Raw genomic sequence first — 22271 nt, 5'->3', positions numbered from 1 at the left:
TGCCTTGCTGGGCGCTTGCTTCCGCCCTCACATCGTCTATGCATGAGTGTTTTATTTATCTAATAGGGTGCCTCCAGCTGTTTCCCAACTACAACTCCCAGCATGCCATGATTGCTATTAGCTGTCAGGCAATGCTGAGAATTGTAGTTGTGAAACAGCTGGAGGCACCCTATTGTCTAATGTCATAGTGTCACAAGAATGCCTCCCGCGAGCGCGATCACTACCATCACCGCTAGCGGGGTCCCTGTGCCCACTACCGGTGTCAAATGTGCCCCCCGCGAGCGCTACCATCACCGCTAGCGGGGTCCCTGTGCCCACTAGCGGTGTTAAATGTGCCCCCCCCCCGCGAGCGCTACCATCACCGCTAGCGGGGTCCCTGTGCCCACTAGCGGTGTCACAAGAATGCCGAGCGCGGCCCTCTTTCCCGTCCTTGTCAGGGTACGGGAACAGATTTAAAAGCCTCTCGCGCAGCTAACGTAGTACTGCGCATGCGCAGTACTACGCAAATAGCGTAGGGCTAACGCCAGGCTCCTAGCGCTGCCTACGTTAGCCCTATGCTATTTGCGTAGTGCTGCGCCTGTGCAGTACTACGTTAGCTGCGCGCGAGGCTTTTAAATCTGTTCCCGGACCCTGACAGCTGACCGGGACGGGGAACAGAGCCGCGCTCGGCATTCTTGTGACACCGCTATCGGTGATGGTAGCGCTCGCGGGGGGGCACATGTGACACTAGTGGGCACAGGGACAGGGTAAAGGGGGCGGGCGGGGCCGTGCGCGAGGCCAGTGGAGCTGGCCAATGCGCGCAGCCCCAGCTATCAGCCTGCTCGCTCTCGCCTGTTTGATTGACAGGCGGGAGCGAGCACCGCAGTGCCTGAATTTCGACTCATTGCAAGTCTTCAATGAGTCGAAATTCAGTAGTGACGTCACTGCCGAATGCATTCGGCCACTAGGAGGGCGACCCCTAGTGGCCGAATTTAAAAAAGTGATTTTAAAACTTGTTTAAAATCACTGTTTTTAATTAAAGTATGTTAAGAGATATGTTTTAGTACTTAAGTACTTCATGACAGTGTCCATTTAATGACCTTGTCAGGGGATTGCATAGTAAAGTAGCAATCTTTGCAAATCTTTATCATAATTAGGGTTATTTAGTTTAGAAAAAAGAACCAAATATGTATAAATATATCAGGGGGAAGTACAGAGATCTCTCCCATGACTAATTTATACCCAAAACTGTATCTATAACAAGGGGGCATTCTATACATTTAGAGGAAAGAAGGATTCTACACCATTACAGACGGGGTTTATTACTGTAAGAGCAGTGAGACTGTGGAACTCTCTTCCGGAGGAGCTGGTTATGGTGAATTTTGTAAGGGAGTTCAAAAGGGGCCTGGATGCATTTCTGGAGAGTAATAACATTACAGGTTATGGATACTAAATTTATAGGGACAGAACCTTGATCCAGGGATTTATTCTGATTGCCATATTTGGAGTCGGGAAGGAATTTTTACCTAGTATGAGGGTTTTTTGCCTTCCTCTGGATCAACTCAGCAGGGACTCATTAGGGATATGGGTTGAACCTGATAAGGATTTTTTTGTTCTTATGAACCATGTTACTATGTTAATGGGTAGAGTACTAAGACCATGACAGGGGTTAAAGGCATGCTGACTAGAGGATTTCACCCAATGGGAATTAGCGGGGATTTACTTCATTTTACAGTTTAAGATGAACATTTTTTTTTTTTTTTAAACTTCACTAATGGGGGGGATTTTCCTAGCTCTCCAGGATATTTTATCAATATTTACAGTTAAAGCATGCTTTGACCATGTAAAAGAATTTATAATGAATAACAATAATTTATAATATCTCTATAGCCATAATGTGTTATGCGGGTGGGGGCGCAACTGTAGTTATTTCCATTACTGGATTAACTTAGAAATTACCTACTTGAAAAACAAGAACATATACAAGCATAGTACCATAGAGACCATCTTATATCAAAGGCATATTTATGTACCTCACACAATAAATATTATTTGCTTTTATTGGTTAACATTCACCTATATGATTAGTACCCCCATCCTGGCCATTTTGACGCCCTCTCTGCTCATCTTCAGTTTCCATAATGTTTAAGTCTTCTTCTTCTTGTCGTTCTCCTTCCTCTTCCTCTCCATCACTGCTACTACTAATGTCATTAAAGATCTCACGGAGCTCGTCTCTTTCCACTAAAAAAAGACAGAATAAAAAACACATGAACACTTTAAAGAGTACCTGTCATCAAAAAGCCCCCGCAGGGCTCTGTGCACCGAGGACAAGCGGCGCTCTGTGCACCGAGGACAAGCGGCGCTCTGTGCACCGAGGACAAGCGGCGCTCTGTGCACCGAGGACAAGCGGCGCTCTGTGCACCGAGGACAATGTGTGAGGAATGGTAAGGGAACATAGCCTGAGTTAGTTTAGAAAAGTTCATTTAGTGACAGGTAAAATTAAAAACTGTTCAAAGGTGATAAGTGTATAATTTCCTTGGCTTGGCTCTATAAAACTAAATTCTATTTGTAGAAATATCTGTTGTATGAAATATGAAAGAAAAAAAAAAAAAAAGGAACCTGCCATAACTTTCATGTTGCCTGAACCATAATTTGGTGGTCCCTGGTGACTTCTACCTGCTCCCCCAGATAGATCTCTCCCAATACCGAGCAGATAGAAATCAATCAAGGCTAGTGGGGCAAGTGAACGATATGTGAAACTGATTACAGGTTCCCTGTAGCAAAAAACAAAACAAAAAATACAAATAGAGGAGTTCTATTGTGAGATCTGCAAACTGGCTTTTGGTAATACACAAAGCCAAATACAAATGTTCTAAAGACATGCCTTTTTGAAGCCAACCACTTGCCACCACAGTCTATTTGCTAAATGGTGCTTACTGAGTATAGTGAGGCCCCTTTCACACTACAAAATTACTCCGTTTTAAAGATCAGTACGAAGTTCCGTCTGAAAATCAGCCGTAAAACGGCAGTTATAAAATCCTATACGGACGTTAGAAAATCCCATTATAGTCTATGGGGTATTCCTAATAGCCGTTTTAACCCGTTACAGCCAGTTATTAATAACGGCCTTTATTTTGTGACGGAAGATAGTAACGGGAGAAATAGGATTTTGTAACTGCAGTTTTATGCTGATTTTCAGACGAAACTTTGTGCGGATCTTTAAAACGGAGTAATTTAGTAGTGTGAAACAAGCCTTACTGTGTGCAGTAACAAAACTGGATATGCACATTTTCTGCGTAGATGGAGCCCGACAGTGGATAGTCAAACGAGCTATCGCACCAATCTCTCATAAGCATAAACATTCTTCTTTAAAAAGTGTTTTTATTGAATGGACCGAAGCATTGGAAATGGTAGATTTCAGTAGACATTACGTTATGTTACCCTATATCCCTATATAGAAGCAGGGTTCCTGTACCATAGTTCAGGGTTTTACAAAAGTCCATTTTAAGGTGAACAGCAAAGTTATGGAAGGATACATTCACACATGCATATTTTTTGCTGCAGATCTGCTTCTGCAGATTTTGCTACACAATGAAGTCAATGGGCAGTAAAATCTGCAGACGCAGTTCTGCAGCAGAAAATATGCACTTGCGAATGTACCCGAAATGTGGATTTGGGGGAAATGGTCGTACAAATGATTTTTCCTAACTTATTTTTCCACTAACAAAGTTCTTTTTTTTTATTTTTTTTTGCGCACACAGGCAACTATACTTTGTACTGACGCCTTTAATTTTACAATAAAATGTATGGTTTGAAGAATTGCACTTTACTGTAAAACTGGCATGTTCTCTTTATTTTGTGGATCCATATGATTAACCCCTTGAGGACAAGGCCATTTTTTATTTTTTTTACTTTAGTTTTTCCTTCTAAAAATGATAACGCTTTTAATTTTCCACCTATAGACCCATATGAGGGATTGCTTTTTGCCCCTCCAATTTTACTTTGTAATGATATCAATCATTTCACTATAAAATCTATGGCAAAAAAATTAAATAAAAAAAAAAAATATATAAATATATTTATATTTGTGGGGCAAAATAAAAATAAAAAAAACCATTTTGTAACTTTTGGGGGCTTTCAATTCCACACAGTGCACTTTTCGGTAAAAATTACCGTACACATATTTATTCTGTAAATATCCAAATCGGTCCATAAGATACCCAACTTCTATAGGTTTGATTTAGTTTTACTTCTAAAAAACTATAAACTTTTTGTACGATAATTAGTCCAGGTGTCTATCAGCTTCTGACAGAATGCCAAAAGCTTCCCATTAAAGCAAACACCTACGGTACTCCATACTGTGCTCAACCCCGTACAGATTTCAACACATAGCAAAATAGATGCAACAGAAGAAAATAGAGGGGGGGGGGGGGGGGGGCACTTACGAGTCTGAGTCTCTTGAAAGGTGCAGACTTTGTCTTTATTCAGGTGTAGTTAAAATTCCATAGCGATGGATGCCAGGGTCCGCAGCGTGGTGGAGCAAACAGCCGCTTTTGCGCCGCTTTACTGCACCACGCTGCGGACCCTGGCATCCTGTGCTATGGGATTTTAACTGCACCTGAATAAAGAAAGTCTGCACCTTTCAAGAGACTCCGACTCGTAAGGGCCCCCCATTTTTTTCTGTTACATCTATATTGCTACAGATATGACACCAATTATTACCTTGTCCCGTTCCGTGGCAGGGATCTCCAGTAATCTCCTCTGTTAGCTCTGCTCCAGGCACCCTGCTTGGGGCATGGGCGGAGCTTAGTGACGTCACCGCTACTGCTGCCTGCAGGGTTCAGCTGTGAGACAACAGCAGCGGTGACATCACACTAAGCTCCGTCCTTGCCCCAAGCCAGGTGCCCGGGGTGGAGCTAACGGAGGAGACTACTGAAGATACCTGCCATGGAACGGGACAAGGTGAGTATCGTTGTCACCTGCACTGTCTGTCGGTACCGACAGGTTAGTGCAGGTGACACTGGTGACAGATTTTCTTTAAAAAAAAAAAAAAAAGCAAGCACTGTGGTCAGACTGAAAAGAACAACTCAACATCCTCTGCAGCATACAGCAGCTGATAAGCACTGGAAAGATTAAGATTTTTTAATAAAAGTCATTTACAAATATGTTTAAATTTCTGCAACCAGTTGAATTAAAAAATAATTTTCCACCGGAGTAAACCTTTAACCCCTTAAGGACCCAGCAAATTTTCAGTGTAGGACCCGGCCATTTTTTCACATCTGACCACTGTCACTTTAAGCATTAATAACTCTGGGACGCTTTTACCTTTCATTCTGATTCCGAGAATGTTTTTTCATGACATGGTCTACTTTATGTTAGTGGTAAAATTTTGTCAATACCTGCATCATTTCTGAGTGAAAAATTCCAAAATTTTATGAGAAATTGAAAATTGAAAATGTTGCCTTTTTTTTCTAATCTTTGAAGCTCTCTGCTTCAAAATCAAAAATTTTCAGGGACCAGTTCAGTTTTAAAGTGGATTTGAAGGGCCTTCATATTAGAAATACCCCATAAATGACCCCATTATAAAAAATGCACCCCTCAAAGTATTCAAAGTGACATTCAAAAGGTTTGTTAACCCTTTAGGTGTTTCACACGGAATAGCAGCAAATTGAAGGAGAAAATTCAAAATCTTCATTTTTTACACTGGCATGTCCTTGTAGACCTAATTTTTGAATCCTTACAAGGGGTAAAAGGAGAGAAATCTTCCTAAAATGTGTAACCCAATACCTCATATGTGTATGTCAAGTGTTCGGCTGGTGCACCAGAGGAGTGACAGTGGGATTTTGCAGAGTGAGCTTTTCTGAAATGGTTTTTGGGGGGCATGTCACATTTAAGAAGCCCCTATGGTGCTAGAACAGAAAAAAAAAAAAAAAAAACACATGGCATACTATTTTGGAAACTACACCCCTCAAGGAATGTAACAAGGGGTACAGTGAGCCTTAACACCTCACAGGTGTTTGACCGACTTTGTTAAAATTGGATGTGAAAATGAAAAAAATTATTTATTTCACTAAAACAGTTTTTTTCCCCAAAATTTTTTATTTTTACAAGGGGTAATAGAAGAAATGGGGATCCAAATTTTGGGGGTCATTTTCTTCTGAGTATGCAAATACTCTGTGTGGACGTCAAGTGCTCTGCTGGCACACTACAATGCTCAGAAGAGGAGGAGAGCCATTGAGATTTTGGAAAGATGTGTTTGGAATGGAAGTCAGGGGCCATGTGCATTTACAAAGTCCCCCGTGCTGCCAAAACAGTGGACCCCCACACGAGACCCCATTTTGGAAACTACATCCCCTCACAGAATTTAGTAAGGGGTGCAGTGAGTATTTACACCCCACTGGCGTTTGACAGATCTTTGGAACAGTGTGCTGTGCAAATAAAAAATTACATTTTTAATTTCCACGAACCATTGTTCCAAAAATCTGTCAGACACCTGTGGGACGCAAATGCTCACTGTACCCCTAATAACATTCCATGAGGAGTGTAGTTTCCCCCCGGGTCCACTATGGGGGCTTTTTATACACACGTGGCTTTCAATTCCGGACAAATTTTCTCTTCAAAAGCCCAATGGTGCTCCTTCTCTTCTGAGCATTGAAGTGCATCCGCATAGTACTCTACATCTACATATGGGGTATATTCTAACTCAGAAAAAATGGTGTTACAAATTTTGGGGGGCTTTTTTCCTATTTTCCCTTGTGAAAATGAAATTTAGGGTAACACCAGCATTTTAGTGAAAATGTATATTCTAAATAATTTATAAGAATTTTCTTTTTCTTTTTTTTAAAACTTGACAATGAGAATTTTCATTAAAAACCTGTGGGGTGTTAAAGCTCACTATACCCCTTGTTACGTTCCGTGGGGGGTGTAATTTCCAAAATGGGGTCAGAAGTGGGTAGTTATTTTTTTGCGTTTACGTCAGAACCGCTGTAAAATCAGCCACCCCTGTGCAAATCACTAATTTAGGCTTCAAATGTACATAGTGCGCTCTCACTACTGAGCCTTGTTGTGCGCCTGCAGAGAATTTTACACCCACATATGGGGTATTTCCGTATTCAGGAGAAATGGTGTTACTAAATTTGGGGGTCTTTTTCTCCTTTTGACGCTTGTGAAAATAAAAAGTATGGGGGCAACCACCAGCATGTTAGTGTAAAATTTTTAATATTTTTACACTAACAGGCTGGTGTAGCCCCCAACTTTTCCTTTTCATAAGGGGTAAAAGGAGAAAAAGACCCCCAAAATTTGTAGTTCAATTTCTCTCGAGTACAGAAATACCCCATATGTGGCCCTAAACCGTTTCCTTGAAATACGAGTGAGAGAGCGCCATGCGCATTTATTTGAGGACTAAATTAGGGATTGCAAAGGGGTATTCTACGCCAGTGATTCCCAAACAGGGTACCTCCAGCTGTTGCTAAACTCCCAGCATGCCTGGACAGTCCGTGGCTGTCCGGAAATGCTGGGAGTTGTTGTTTTGCAACAGCTGGAGGCTCTATTTTGGAAACACTGCCATACAATACGTTTTTCATTTTTATTGGGGGAGGACAGTGTAAGGGGGTGTATAGATTATGTTTTACCCTTTATTATGTGGTTGTGTAGTGTAGTGTTTTTAGGGTATATTCGCACCGGTGGAGGTTTACAGCGAGTTTCCCACTAGGAGTTTGCGCTGAGGCAAAAAATTTGCCGCAGCTCAAACTTCAAGCAAGAAATCTACTGTAAACTCGCCCATGTGAATGTACCCTCCAGCTGTTTCACAACTACAACTCCCAGCATGTACTGACAGACCGTGCATACTGGGAGTTGTACTTTTGCAACAGCTGGAGGCACACTGGTTGGAAAACCTTCAATTAGGTTCTGTATTTTCCAACCAGTGTGCCTCCAGCTGTAGCAAAACTACAACTCCCAGCATGTACTGATCGCCAAAGGGCATGCTGGAAGATGTAGTTATGCTGGAGGTACGCAACTACAACTCCCAGCATGCCGAGACAGCTGTTTGGGTATGCTGGGATTTGCTGTTTGCAACATCTGGAGGGCTACAGTTTAGAGACCACTGCACAGTGATCTCCAAACTGTGGCCCTCCAGCTATTGCAAAACTACAAATCCCAGCATGCCCAAACAGCTGTCTGGGCATTCTGGAAGTTGTAGTTTTGCAACATCTGGAAGGCTACAGTTTAGAGACCACTGTATAGTATTCTCAAACTGTAGCCCTCCAGATGTTGCTAGGCAACTTACCGGCTTCAGTAGGATCCAGCCGCACGACATCGCCGCTCGCCACTCACCGCAGCCGATCGCCGCCCGTAGCCTCTGCCGATGGGTAAGTGGACTTCGGAATCGGTACTCTGTCGGTTTCCCCGTTCTGCCCCGCCCCCAATCTGCTATTGGTCGTCGCTTATATACGAGCAATAGCAGGGATTGGAGGGGTGGCACCCCTGCCACCTCACTTCTATCCCTTCAGGGGGATCGTGGGTGTCTTGGACAACCCCGATCCCCCTTATTTTACGGGTCACCATAGACCCGGAATTGCCGCAAATCGCTGGTGTGAATTCACCGGCGATTTGCGGTGATCGCAGACATGAACCCTGATGAACCCCCTGGGCATTTGAGCAGGGTGCCTGCTGATCGATATCAGCAGTCACCCCAGTCCGGGCGGGGACAGAAATTCCCACGGGCGTACAGGTACGTCCTGGGTCCTTAAGTACCAGGGTGTCAGGATGTACCTGTACTCCCTGGGTCCTTAAAGGGGTACTCCCGTGAATTTTTATTTTTTTTATTTTTTTTTATCAACCGGTGCCAGAAAGTTAAACAGATTTCTAAATTACTTCTATTAAAAAATCTTGATCCTTTCTGTACTTATTAGCTGCTGAATATTACAGCGGAAATTGTTGACATCTCTGTCCATTTTATGAACTGTCCAGAACAGCATGTGTTTGCTATGGGGATTTCCTTTTACCCTGGACAGTATCTAAAATGGACAGAGATGTCAGCAGAGAGCACTGTGCTTATGATGTCAGCAGACAGCTCTGTGTTTTAAATGGAAAATAATTTTCACTGTAGTATTCAGCAGCTAATAAGTACAGGTAGGAGTACAGGAAGGATTACGATTTTTTTAATAGAAGTAATTTACAAATACCCCACTAATTCCCCTTAATTGTTCATCTCTTAGGTGGTCCTTTTGTTTTGTATATTATTGCACAATTCATTATAGTATATCAATATTTTCATTATTTATTATTTATTAAAAAATTTTATCTATCTGTTTAATAGTCCATATTTTATAGCTACATTGCATTACATTTTTCCCATATTCGTATATATATGTTTATTTTATTTTATTTATTTTTTTATTGCTTATTACATAACTAGAATGCATAACATCTACATAGTAGACATAATACTGTACATACAGATCCCATATATATTACTTATATACACAATGACTGATGGAGATGTATGATACTAACATTTTATATACAATTAGTCAGACTACACAGATTTACTACTAGTCCCATTCATAAATTTATCACTATTTACACTGGATATGACGTCATGTAGTAAGGGGAGGTCTCCATCATATATAAAGAGATAGAGAATGACCCCCCAAACCATTCACATTTTATGCTGCCGAGAAAAGAACCCAGGAGGTTCTGAAACAGGTCCAGCCCTATAAATTATACTCTTGAGATCAACTATACCACGATATTTGCCTCCAACATCAGTAAAACCTAATCTACACCAAAAGACTACTACCTGTCAATCAAAGCCTCTCCCACCGTGCGCTGGTGAGACACAAGGAGATCACCGGATCCTCCATCTGAGTGATACAGCCACAGCGCTGTAGTCCCCCGACTCCAGGCCCACTGCAACTTTCACCACTCTAACCGGGAGACGGCCGAGTCTCCGAGCGGTAATCTCTCTTGCTGAGCGAGCCGGTACACAGAGGAGCCGCACAGGGATTTCACTCACCCAACGGAGATACCATTCCAGCAACCGGGGAAGCTGTTACCGCAGCGATCCAGCAGATGCCCAGACTGGTGAGCGTATCACTTCTATCTCTTTTACACAGAGATGTAATTGTCACATACTTCTCAACTGAACGTATATCGCTACATAGTATCCTATTCATTCAATGCTGTACAGAGCAGTGTGACTTAAATCCGCCTGATACAAATGTTGCTAATGTTGCAGACAGTAACCTATTGCTGATGCTACCGAGATTTGACTGATTGATGGCCATTTGATGTCCCTGGCTTGACATAAGACTAATAGACTGTATCCTTTATGTTCTTAGCCTGATTGGTGGAAGCTCCCTTGGATGTTTTATCAGTGACCCCAAGCAATGAACTTTGTTGAACTACTATGAACTCCGCTATAACTATAGTGGTCTAATAACAGTATTTCCAATAATTAGTTTCCTGTTTGATCTCAGAGTATTACTATTTATAAGTAATTTTTTAAGGCTATTTACTTTTAAGATATACACATTTTATATAATATTTTGATAACTATTATTATCTGGTTCCTGTGCACCTGCAAGGGCCCTGCAGGCAGCCAGGCACCAACCAATATTGGGTGTATTTTATATTACTATTAATACATTTTTTACTACTCCACATATCCTTGACCTTGAGCCCCATTCTTTATTTAATTATTTAGATATATTTAGTGATACCTGGGGTATAGGTGTCAGTTGGGTAGCCCAGGTCTTTATTGCTGTCCAGAGCACTTTGAGTCTTTCCATATCTCTTGGTTAAGTAATTTACAAATCTGTTTAACTTTCTGGCACCAGTTAATAAAAATAAATGTCACCGGAGTACCCCTTTAACAGGTTTAAGTTGCCTTATTGTTGCCCCCTATCACTTTCTTACTTTTTTGTATAAGCGGCTGTATGAGGGCTGATTTTTTTTCGCCGTGATCTGAGACTTTAAAACTAGCACTGCCAGATACTAAAACTTTTGATATGTTGTAAAGCATGCAAGACCAATAGGTTTTGCAATTGCTTTCATTAGAAAATTTTCAGTATTTCATACTGAAAAAGCCATTAAAACAACTCCCCCCCCCCCCTGATTGGACACATACTAGTCCTGCTGTGTCCATGCGTCATCACCTACATCATGGACCCACTTCCTTGATTGACAGCTGTGAGCGCAGGGTTCACAGCTGGAGGAAAAATCCTCCCACTGTCAGCTTGTGTCCCTACTGTCAGTGAGGACAAGCTGGGAGTTGTAGTTTTGCTAATGCTAGGGGAGATGTGAGCAGACAGCATACTGAGGGAGGGGGCGGAGACCTGCAATGAGAGGAATTCAGACTAGTGAGCTAAATTAAAAGTGTAATAAAAAAAAAAGGTGCTAGACACAAAAATTAGATGTACACGGTCAGGATTAGGTACTGAGTGATATATGTAAAAAAAAAAAAATGTTTTTGTTGGATCTGACGCTTTAAGTATATTTGACTTATTGATTGCTTTTTATTCCTTTTTTTCTGGGATATGATAAGAATTGCGCCATGGGTGGCCTGATGAGTCTCTTTCTTAACCCCTTAAGGATGCAAGAATTTTTCATTTTTGGACTTTTGTTTTTCCACCTTGCCTTCTAATAGCCATAACACTTTTAATTTTCCACTTATACCCATATGAGGGTTTGTTTTGTGTGTCACCAATTGTACTTGGTAATGACATCACTCATTTTACTACCAAATCTATAGTAAAAAAAACAAAACATAAATATACAGTGACCCCCGACCTACGATGGCCCAACATACGAAAATTTCAACATGTGATGGCCTCTCAGAGGCCATCACATGTTGAAGGCAGCATCAACATACGATGCTTTTGTATGTCGGTACGTGATGGCAGAGACAATAGAGCGACGATCCCGGGGAAACAGAGACGTCCGGAGCGTCGGGAACGCGGCGACATCCAGGGCAGCGGTGGCGGGTCTGGAGCGGCGGGGACAGGCGAGTACAACTTCCTATACTTTACATTGCACGGATCCATCCCTCAACATACGATGGTTTCAACAAAAGATGGTTCATTTGGAATGGAGTACCATCGTATGTTGAGGGACCACTGTATATATTTTATATATATTTATATTTATGGGGCAAAACTGAAAAAAATAAAACAACAAACACCATTTTGTAACTCTAGGAGGCTTAAGTTTCTACGCAGTGCACATTGATAAAAATTACTTTATCTTTATTCTGTAGGTCGATACTATTAGGACAAAACCCAATTTATATGGATTTTATTTTGCTTTACTACTTAAAAAAAAAAAATTACCGTATATACTCGAGTATAAGCCGACCCGAGTATAAGCTGAGACCCCTAATTTCAACCCAAAATCCCAGGAAAAGTTATTGACTCGAGTATAAGCCTAGGGTGGGAAATACATCATCCCCCCTGTCATCATCCAGACCCATCATTAATATCCTCATCATCACCGCCTGTCATCATCCAGACCCTCATCATCATCACCTGTCATCATCCCCTAGTCATCATCCCACACCCCCCCTTCATCATCCCCACCCCCCTTCATCATCCCCTTGTAATCATCCCACACCCCCCCTTCATCATCCCCTTGTCATCATCCCCACCCCCCTTCATTATCCCCTTGTAATCATCCCACACCCCCCTTCATCATCCCCTTGTCATCATCCCCACCCCCCTTCATCATCCTCTTGTTATCATCCCACACCCCCCCTTCATCATCCTCTTGTCATCATCCGCCCTCAGTGGTCTTCAACCTGCGGACCTCCAGAGGTTTCAAAACTACAACTCCCAGCAAGCCTGGGCAGCCATCGGCTGTCCGGGCTTGCTGGGAGTTGTAGTTTTGAAACCTCCGGAGGTCCGCAGGTTGAAGACCACTGCGGTCTTCGACATCATCCAGCCCCCTCTCACCCCCTTTAGTTCTGTACAGTACTCGCCTCCGCTCGGCGCTGGTCCGGTGCTGCAGGGCTGTCCGGTGAGTAGGTCGTCCGGTGGGATAGTGGTTCCGGGCTGCTATCTTCACTGGGGGCGCCTCTTCTCCGTGCTTTGGGCCCAGAATAGAGGCGTTGCCTTGACGATGACGCAGAAGTACGTTGGCAATGAACGTACCTCTGCGTCGTTGTCAAGACAACGTGACTATTCTGGGTCCGGGCCCGAAGCGCTTAGAAGAGGCCTCCCCGGTGAAGATAGCAGCCCGGAATCACTATCCCACCGGACGACCTCCTCACCGGACAGCCCTGCAGCACCGGACCAGCGCCGAGCGGAGGCGAGTACTGTACAGAACTAAAGGGGGTGAGAGGGGGCTGGATGATGTTGAAGGCCGCAGTGGTCTTCAACCTGCGGACCTCCGGAGGTTTCAAAACTACAACTCCCAGCAAGCCCGGACAGCCGATGGCTGCCCGGGCTTGCTGGGAGTTGTAGTTTTGAAACCTCTGGAGGTCCGCAGGTTGAAGACCACTGCGGGTGGAGAGTTCACTGAAGTATAAGCCGAGGGGGGTGTTTTCAGCACGAAATACGGTATAACTTTTTGTAGGAAAATTAGTATGCTTGAAATAGTCTCTTATTACTCCTATAAGGGTATGTTCACACTGAGGAGTTGGAGAGGAATTTACTCGAGTAATTCTGCTCCAATTTATCTGCTGCGGGAAACCTGCTGCGAGTTACACTACCATTGATTTGAATGGGTCCACAGACAGTCCGCAATAATGTCAGATTTGCCGACTGTCCGCGGACCCATTTAATTCAATGGTAGCGTAACTCGTAGCGGGTTTCGCGCAGCGGGAAACTCGCTGCTAGCTACTAGCGTGTGAACGCACCCTAAATGAAAGATCCATTGACTTCAATGGACTTTCCTTTGCCCAGTTTGCACTGAGGAATTTCTGTTGGCAGAATTGTTTTGATGGGACTTTTTGAATGCTTTTTATCTTTTTTTTAATGATATATGAAGTGACCAAATATAAGCAATTCTGGACTTAATTTTTTAATTTATTTTTGGTATATACCATTTTGACCTTAACCCCTTCCCGACCCATGACATACATGTACGTTGTGACCGGGGAGGTTTTTCCCGACCTATGATGTACATGTACGTCATGCGGATACCTGCCGCTTTTTGCGGCATCGCTACGCACCCGGTAAGATGATTTTATCACCCCCCTCACCACGATAGCTACCGGTGTTTACATTAGGTGGTTCTGTTGCGATGCGGCTGCGAATGGCAATCATACAATCAAGGAAGGACTTCAGTGGATATAGCCGGCTCAGCGTGGCGCTGACAAAACCAGATGGACATGGAGGATAAAAGGTAGTTTAAAGACCAAAATGCAATGCGTTTCACTGCGCATGCATAGCTTCTTCAGGCATGACAAGATAGGAACAGGTGTCTACTTATAAAAGGTAAGAATTAAAGGGGTGCTCCGGTTAAAAACTTAATTTTTTTTAAATCAACTAGTACTAGAAAAAGTTAAACCAATTTGTAAATTACTTTTATTAAAAAATATTAATCCTTCCAGTACTTATTAGCTGCTGAATACTACAGAGGAGATCCTTTTCTTTTTGGAACACAGTGCTCTCTGCTGACATCACAAGCACAGTGCTCTCTGCTGACATCTCTGTCCATTTTAGGAACTGTCCAGAGCAGCATATGTTTGCTATGGGGATTTTCTCCTACTCTGGACAGTTCTTAAAATGGACAGAGATATCAGCAGAGAGCACTGTGCTCATGATGTCAGCAGAGAGCAATGTGCTCGTGATGTCGGCAGAGAGCAATGTGCTCGTGATGTCGGCAGAGAGCACAGAAACAAGCCAGAAATAGCAACAATAAGTAATGCAAAGAGTACAAGAAGTATTTAGGGACGGCGAAAAAACCCCACATGTGACCCCATTTAAGAAACTACACCCCTCAAGGAACGTAACAAGGTTTTATGAACAGTGGGCTGTAAAAGGGAAAAATTAGATTTTTAACACTGAATTGCTGGTATTACCCCAAATTTTTATTTTCACAAGTAGTAATAGAGAAAAAAATGCCCCACAACATTTGTAGCCCAATTTCTCCAGACTAAGGAAATACCCCATATATGAATGTAAACCACTAAACAGGGCTTAGGGGTGAGACAGCACCAATGAGATTTGAGGCCTAAAATGGTTATTTGAAGTGACCACAATTTTGAAACTACACCCCTCAAGGAATGTAACAAGGGGCACAGTGAGTATTTACACCTCACAGGATTTTTTTAACAGTGGGCTGTAAAAATGAAAAATTAGATTTTTTACACTAAAATGCTGGTGTTACCCAATTTTATCATTTTCACAAGGGGTAATGGGAAACATTTGGTTACAAGTTTTGTAGGGCTTTTTCTCCTGAGTATGGAAATACATCCACATATTGGGTAATGTGCTGGGTGGGCGCACAACAAGGCTCAGAAGTCATAGAGGTCTGTTTGCATTTGAGGCCTATGGCATATCAGTAGCTGAAGGTTACATACATTCAGAGGAAAATACAGTGACCCCCCGACCTACGATGGCCCCGACATATGATCAAATCGACATACGATGGCCTCTCAGAGGCCATCCCATGTCGATGTCAGCATCGACATACGATGCTTTTTTATGTCGGGGCCATCGCAATTAAGTGCTATCTGGCAGCGCCAAATGCTTAAGCTGCTGCTGGATAGTAGCTTAATGTTCCCCGTGTGGTGCGGTAAGTATTACTTACCCCTCCACGATGCTCCGGGGTGCCATCCGGGTCCAGCGCTGGTCTTCCGGTGTCTTCTCGGCCCTCTCCGATGACGTCAATACGCTGCTGCGCACGTCATCCAATAGGAATGGCGTACGCAGCGGCGTAATGACGTCGCTACGCAGGCCCAGTAAGGACTTGCGGAAGACAGAAGAGGACCGGAGAAGACAGAAGAGGCCCGGAGAAGACAGCGGAGAGCCCAGCGGAGGCCGGGATCACCATTGGGAGCGGCAGGGACACCATCTCGAGCGGCGGGACAGGTGAGTACAGCTTCCCATACTTTACATTGCACGAATCCCTCAACATACGATGGATTCGACAAACGATGGCTCGTTTGGAACGAATTACCATCGTATGTTGAGGGACCACTGTACAAAAAAAGAAACTGAGGAAACTGGAGCTAAACAAACAATTCAAACTTACTGATATGGTTAAAAAAAACACAGCAAAGCTTCCTAAAACAGTTACAGTCAATAGCAGTCAAAGTACACAGTAGGGTATCATCATCAAATTATTACAATTTGCACATGTCAAGTTACATAACCACAGGTCAAAGCATGCCCTCTACTCATGCTCCGGCAGTGTTGCATGAGAACGAGGTTCACTGAAAATTGCAGTATCTAGCTGAATGAGGGGTAGTCATAGGCAACAGATTGCCATGTAAGGGGACAATTTAAATAGATCAGAGTAAATGTCATATACAGTGGCAACATATGTTTAGCAGCATTGCATAATGGACATAAAGTAAAAATGTATATATACATAGGATAACGAATAGCGCCTATGTATATGGAGAGAGCATATATATTTCTCTTGGAAGCATAATTGGGGGCACAAAATCAAGAGGCTATAATATGAATGCTATACATTTTTTTTTTTATGTAATAATAAATATAGTATGGAGTATAGTAAAATGTAAATATATATATGTAGTTATAACATTATAAAAATATAAATATAGCTATAAATATAGATATAAATGCACTGAAATAAAAAATAAATATAAGGTGATACCAGTGCAAAGTGACAATAGTATTGCTAGCAGCAAGATTATCAGTATTATCATATACAGTGGCAAGGTGTCATTAGTGTTAATAGCAGCAAAATTACAGGATGATGTAAAATAAGAAGTGGGGGGGGGGAAGCCTCAATTAGTAGGGTTTCGCTTGATAAAATTACCATATAGATAATAAAATAAATATACAAACTGAAAAACAGGGCTTACAGAGAACTCTCAATTAGCCCATTGAGACCAAGGGGCATAAGTGTACGCAGTTTAAAAATCCAATAATTTTCAAGTCTTTTGAGCATAGAAAAACGTCTGGGGACATCTCTAGGGATACTTTCAATAGGAATGATAGAAATAACTCCAAAGTTAGAGTTATGAACTTCTAACAGATGTCTGGAGACACTATGGAGCATAAAGCCCACATTGGTATTACTCCTGTGTTTGTTTATTCTGTCTCTCAGACACTGGGTGGTATGTCCAATATATTGTAAACCACAAGTACACTGGAGAAGATAAATAAATTGGGAATTACACGTTAAAAAGGACTGTATATGAAAGGATTCATTTGGGACTCTAGATATGAATGTATTAGCTCTATTAGAAACCTGAGTACAGCATTTGCATCGAGGCATCACACTTAAAACTACCTTTTTGGTCTAAAAAATAGGTTTAGAGTTTTTGTTTGTTTTTAACCTGCTAAGCGCTAGAATGTTAAGGAGGGTATAGTTTCTCCTGAAAGTGACCCCAGGCCCAAAGGGTAACAGTTTATTAGGATAAGGATCCTGTTGAAGAATGTGCCAGTGTTTAGATAAAATCTTCTTGATATCCTTGTTCTCTCTACAAAAGGTAGTAACAAAATTTATGGACCATTTGGGGTCTAGCTGGGTTTATATTACCTGGTTATCTGGAGGTTTATCATTACGTTTGTCCGGTTGTAAACAGTCCTGTGGTGTAAGTTTACACCCTTTGTTAAAAGAATAGTCGATAAGTTTCTTGGGATAATATTTTGCACGGAACCTAGCCTTTAAAATTTTACTTTGTTCATGAAGGTATAAACCAAAAGAGAGAAATAAGGAGACACTACTTCATATAAAATATCCAAATTTATAGATATGCATTAAAAGTTGCAAAAAAACAGAGAGAACAGCATCCAAAAATATAGCGACATCACCAGAAAAACAGATATTGATAAAGGGGTATAAATATACAAAAAGGGGTATTAAAGTATAAGTGCAGAACTTAGAAGCACAGAGGTATACTGTATTCAATCAAATGGCCGTGCATAGTAAAAAAAAAAGTGACTTGCGCTACAAGTACTACAGATAAAGCATAAAGTGCAGTAATGTTGTACAGCAAAATCACAATTAAAGAGCTTATACCCACATAGCTAAAGCAGCAAAAACCGGGATGGCGCCACTCCAACGCGCGTTTCGGCAAAGGCAACTGGCCTTCGTCCGGGAGGAACTCAGTGACGCGCGTTGGAGTGGCGCCATCCCGGTTTTTGCTGCTTTAGCTATGTGGGTATAAGCTCTTTAATTGTGATTTTGCTGTACAACATTACTGCCCTTTATGCTTTATCTGTAGTACTTGAAGCGCAAGTCACTTTTTTACTATGCACGGCCATTTGATTGAATACAGTATACCTCTGTGCTTCTAAGTTCTGCACTTATACTTTAATACCTCGTTTTGTATATTTATACCCCTTTATCAATATCTGTTTTTCCGGTGATGTCGCTATATTTTTGGATGCTGTTCTCTCTTTTTTTGCAACTTTTAATGCATATCAATAGATTTGGATATTTTATATGAAGTAGTGTCTCCTTATTTCTCTCTCTTGGTTTATAATAGTTTTTGGAGTACACATAGTACTGGCCTTTATATGTTAGGGGATCCACTATCCTGGATTTTACATATAGATTGACATTGATCTATGTGATACCCCTTTTATATGTATTCTGGTTTGTATGTAATCTAATATTTGCTCATGAAAGTCAGACTCCATCGTGCAGTTCCATTGGATCCGTTTAAACTATCCAAAGGGAATATTGGTAATCCATTTACAGTAATGTGACCAGAGAAATCCTAGTAACTTACTATAGACTTTCCTAAAAATGTTTTAGTATATCATTTATCTGAATTACCATGAAACACTAAAACATCTAAAAATTCTGCATTGCCTTAAAAAATCGTATGAGTAAAATTAAGGCCCCAGTCATTTGTATTGAGATAGGATAAAAAGTAATTTAGTTCCACAAGGTTACCACTCCAGATAAAGAAAATATTGTCTATCTAACGTTTAAAAAAAGTACAGTACTTAGAAAGGGGGGTGGGGGTATATCATTTTCTTCTCAAAAAGACCCACAAACAAGTTGGCAAAGCTGCGTGCCACCTTGGACCCCATGGCCGTACCCGTATGTTGGGAATAAATTTGTAATAATTGTGGGTCAATATAAATCTCAATCCGCTTATAACAAAATCAGCTTGTGCTGTTGGCATGCCATCGTCAAGCTCAAGAAAGTGCGAAATAGCCTTAAGTCCTAGTTCATGGTCAATGACCGTATACAAAGATGAAATGTCCATCGTCACAAAAAAATGTTCATTGTTCCAAGGTAACTCTATGATGCTTTTAATAAAACCGGTTGTATCTTTGAGGTAGGACTTGAGGGTAAAAACTAGGGATCGACCAATTATCGGTTTGGCCGATATTATCGGCAGATATTCACGATTTTGGACATTATCGTTATCGGTTACGCACCCCCCCCCCTCCTCCCCGGCCAGAGACCACTGCCGCCGCTGCCCCATTGCCTCCCTCATCCCTGGTTTTATAATTACCTTTTCCCGGGGCCCGAGGTCCGCGCTACTTCTAGCTCCTGCGATGTCCTGTGGCGTCCTGCGCAGCGCAATGACGAGTGACGTCCTCAACGCGATATCACCGTCAGTGCGAACAGTGACCACTCAGGACGCCGCCGGAGCCAGAAGTAGCGCGGACCCCGGGAACAGGTAATTATAAAACCGGGGATGGGGGAGGCAATGGGGCAGGACAGGCAGGAGGAGAGAAGCGGGCGGCGGTCTCTGGTCCCGCAAAAGCCAACGCAATTCATTGATTTAAAGCCCCTGCTTTAAATCATTGATCTGCGGGGCCGGGCGGGGGGAAATAGACGATAACTTTTACCGGAATATCGGTACAAGTTATCGGCTATCGGCCTGAAAGGTCACAGATTATCGGCCCTAAAAAAATCGATATCAGTCGATCCCTAGTAAAAACATGTTTATGTAATAATAAGTCCATATTATGGGCTAGGTTCCTTGACAATGAGTTTATCCTAGAGATGATAGGGCAGCCAGGTGGGTTTGTTTGGTTTTTGTGGACCTTAGGCAAAAAATAAAAGATGGGTAGAGCGGGTTCCAGCACTACAATATAATCACGTTCAGCTTTGTCTAAAACGCCTTTAGCATGAGGACCTTGTCCTAGATGGTTATGCTAAAGGCGTTTTAGACAAAGCTGAACGTGATTATATTTTAGTGCTGGAACCCGGTCTACCCATCTTTTATTTTTTACCTAAGATGTCCCCCAACTTTTTTCTATGCTCAAAAGATGTGAAAATTATTGGATTTTTATTTACTGTGTACCCTTATGCTCCTTGGTCTCAATGAGCTAATTGAAAGTTCTCTGTAAGCCCTGTTTGTCAGTTTTTTATATTTGTTCTAGTATCTATATGGTAATTTTATCAAGCGAAACCCTACTAAGTGAGGCTTTTCCCCCCACTTCTCATTTTACATCATCCTGTAATTTTGCTGCTATTAACACTAATGTCACCTTGCAACTGTATATTATAATACTGAATCTTGCTGCAGCAACACTATTGTCACTTTGCACTGGTATCACCTTATATTTATTTTTTATTTCAGTGCATTTTTATCTATATTTATAGCTATATTTATATTTTTATAAATGTTCTAACTACATATATATATATATTTACATTTAACTATACTCCATACTATATTTATTATTACATTTAAAAAAAATATGTATTACATTCATATTATAGCTTCTTGATTTTGTGCCCCCAATTATGCTGTTAAGAGAAATATATATGCTCTCTCCATATACATAGGCGCTATTTGTTATCTTATGTATATATAAATCTTTACTCTATGCCCATTATACAATGCTGCTAAACCTATGTTACCACTGTATATGACATTTACTCTGATTGTTCTATTTAAATTGTCCCCTTACATGGCAATCTGTTGCCTATGAATACCCCTCATTCAGCTGGATACCGCAATTTTCAGTCTGCACTGTTAAACTGCCGTTGCCTAATATGCTGTTAATATGATTGATCAACACCAGATCGGCTATATATACTTACCATTTGTTTCTGTCTCTCATAAGAACGCCACCAGCAGCCTGTGACATCCACCTGACATCACCTCTGACAGCACGAGTCAGCTGCGAGTCTCCCTTCAGTGAGTTTCTCCGGTCGCGCTTGTGATTGGTTAGATGTCCCCAGGTGGGTCCTGGCCCTGGCGACGCGTCTTTGGATACTAGTTCCATTGTACTCCCTTATGTTTACATCATCGCACCACGCGCTGATGTTTATTTACACTCCAGTGAATCTCGTTCTCATGCAACACTGCCAGAGCATGAGAGCAGAGGGCATGCTTTGACCTGTGGTTATGTAACTTGACATGCGCAAATTGTAATAATTTGATGATGATACCCTACTGTGTACTTTGACTGCTATTGACTGTAACTGCTTTAGGAAGCTTTACTGTGTTTTTTAACCATATCAGTAAGTTTGAATTGTTTATTTAGCTCCGCCCAACTTAAGTGGGCGTCCATTTTATTGTATAAAAAGGTTTGGTGCCCATTCCTGTATGCCAATCTGAGGTAGTAGGATATACCCTCTGAAACACATCATTTGGAAATAAATAAATAAATAATTAATAAATAAAGTGCCTCCTGGCACTTTTTCCTGACACATTTGTGTTTAAATTGTCTGGACTCTGCGATCAGCACCTACCAAAAGGTTCCGTTTTTTTCTATTCCTTTCTTTATATACGATGATAACTAGGTAAGTATCAGACAGTACAAAGTCCAACATATCACCTATAAATATAGCTATAAAGTTGTCAGGGTGCTGTTGTCCCTAGCAACCAGCCCAGAGTACAGCCCAACAATATACTACATTTAGGTACATCGGAGCACATATAATTGGCTATAAATCCTCTACCAGGGCTCTCATCATTCTAGAGATACAGATACATTAGTACCAAGTTGCCGCACCCATAGCAACCATACAGGGATTGCGGTTAAGTGACAGTATAATCCCCACTTTGGGGTCTACCTCATTCACTGCAGAGCAAACAAAGTGGCTTTGATTATAATGGTATCGCTCTCAACGAATTTCTGCCACATTTATGTGGCGTCCTCAGGAGAGTACAATTGGCCACCATTAAATAGCTTATATTGTACCATTATGCAAAGTATATAGGTAAAAAT

At 41.8% G+C, this 22271-nt stretch overlaps 1 protein-coding gene across 4 annotated transcripts in view; it reads right to left on the bottom strand.

Moving 5' to 3' along the window:
* TAF7L (TATA-box binding protein associated factor 7 like) overlaps window positions 1-22271 on the bottom strand; it is a 224037-nt gene that overhangs the window by 50037 nt on the left and 151729 nt on the right. For all 4 annotated transcript variants that reach the window (XM_056540862.1, XM_056540861.1, XM_056540863.1 and 1 more), the window contains one exon: window positions 2056-2220. In XM_056540862.1, the coding sequence (XP_056396837.1) occupies window positions 2056-2220 (165 nt within the window). The remainder of the gene's footprint in view (window positions 1-2055; window positions 2221-22271) is intronic.

This window comes from Hyla sarda, chromosome 9 (assembly GCF_029499605.1).
Source record: "Hyla sarda isolate aHylSar1 chromosome 9, aHylSar1.hap1, whole genome shotgun sequence".
NCBI lineage: Eukaryota > Metazoa > Chordata > Amphibia > Anura > Hylidae > Hyla > Hyla sarda.
The sequence above is the reverse complement of the archived record's forward strand: the minus strand, read 5'-3'. Positions and strand labels throughout refer to the sequence as shown.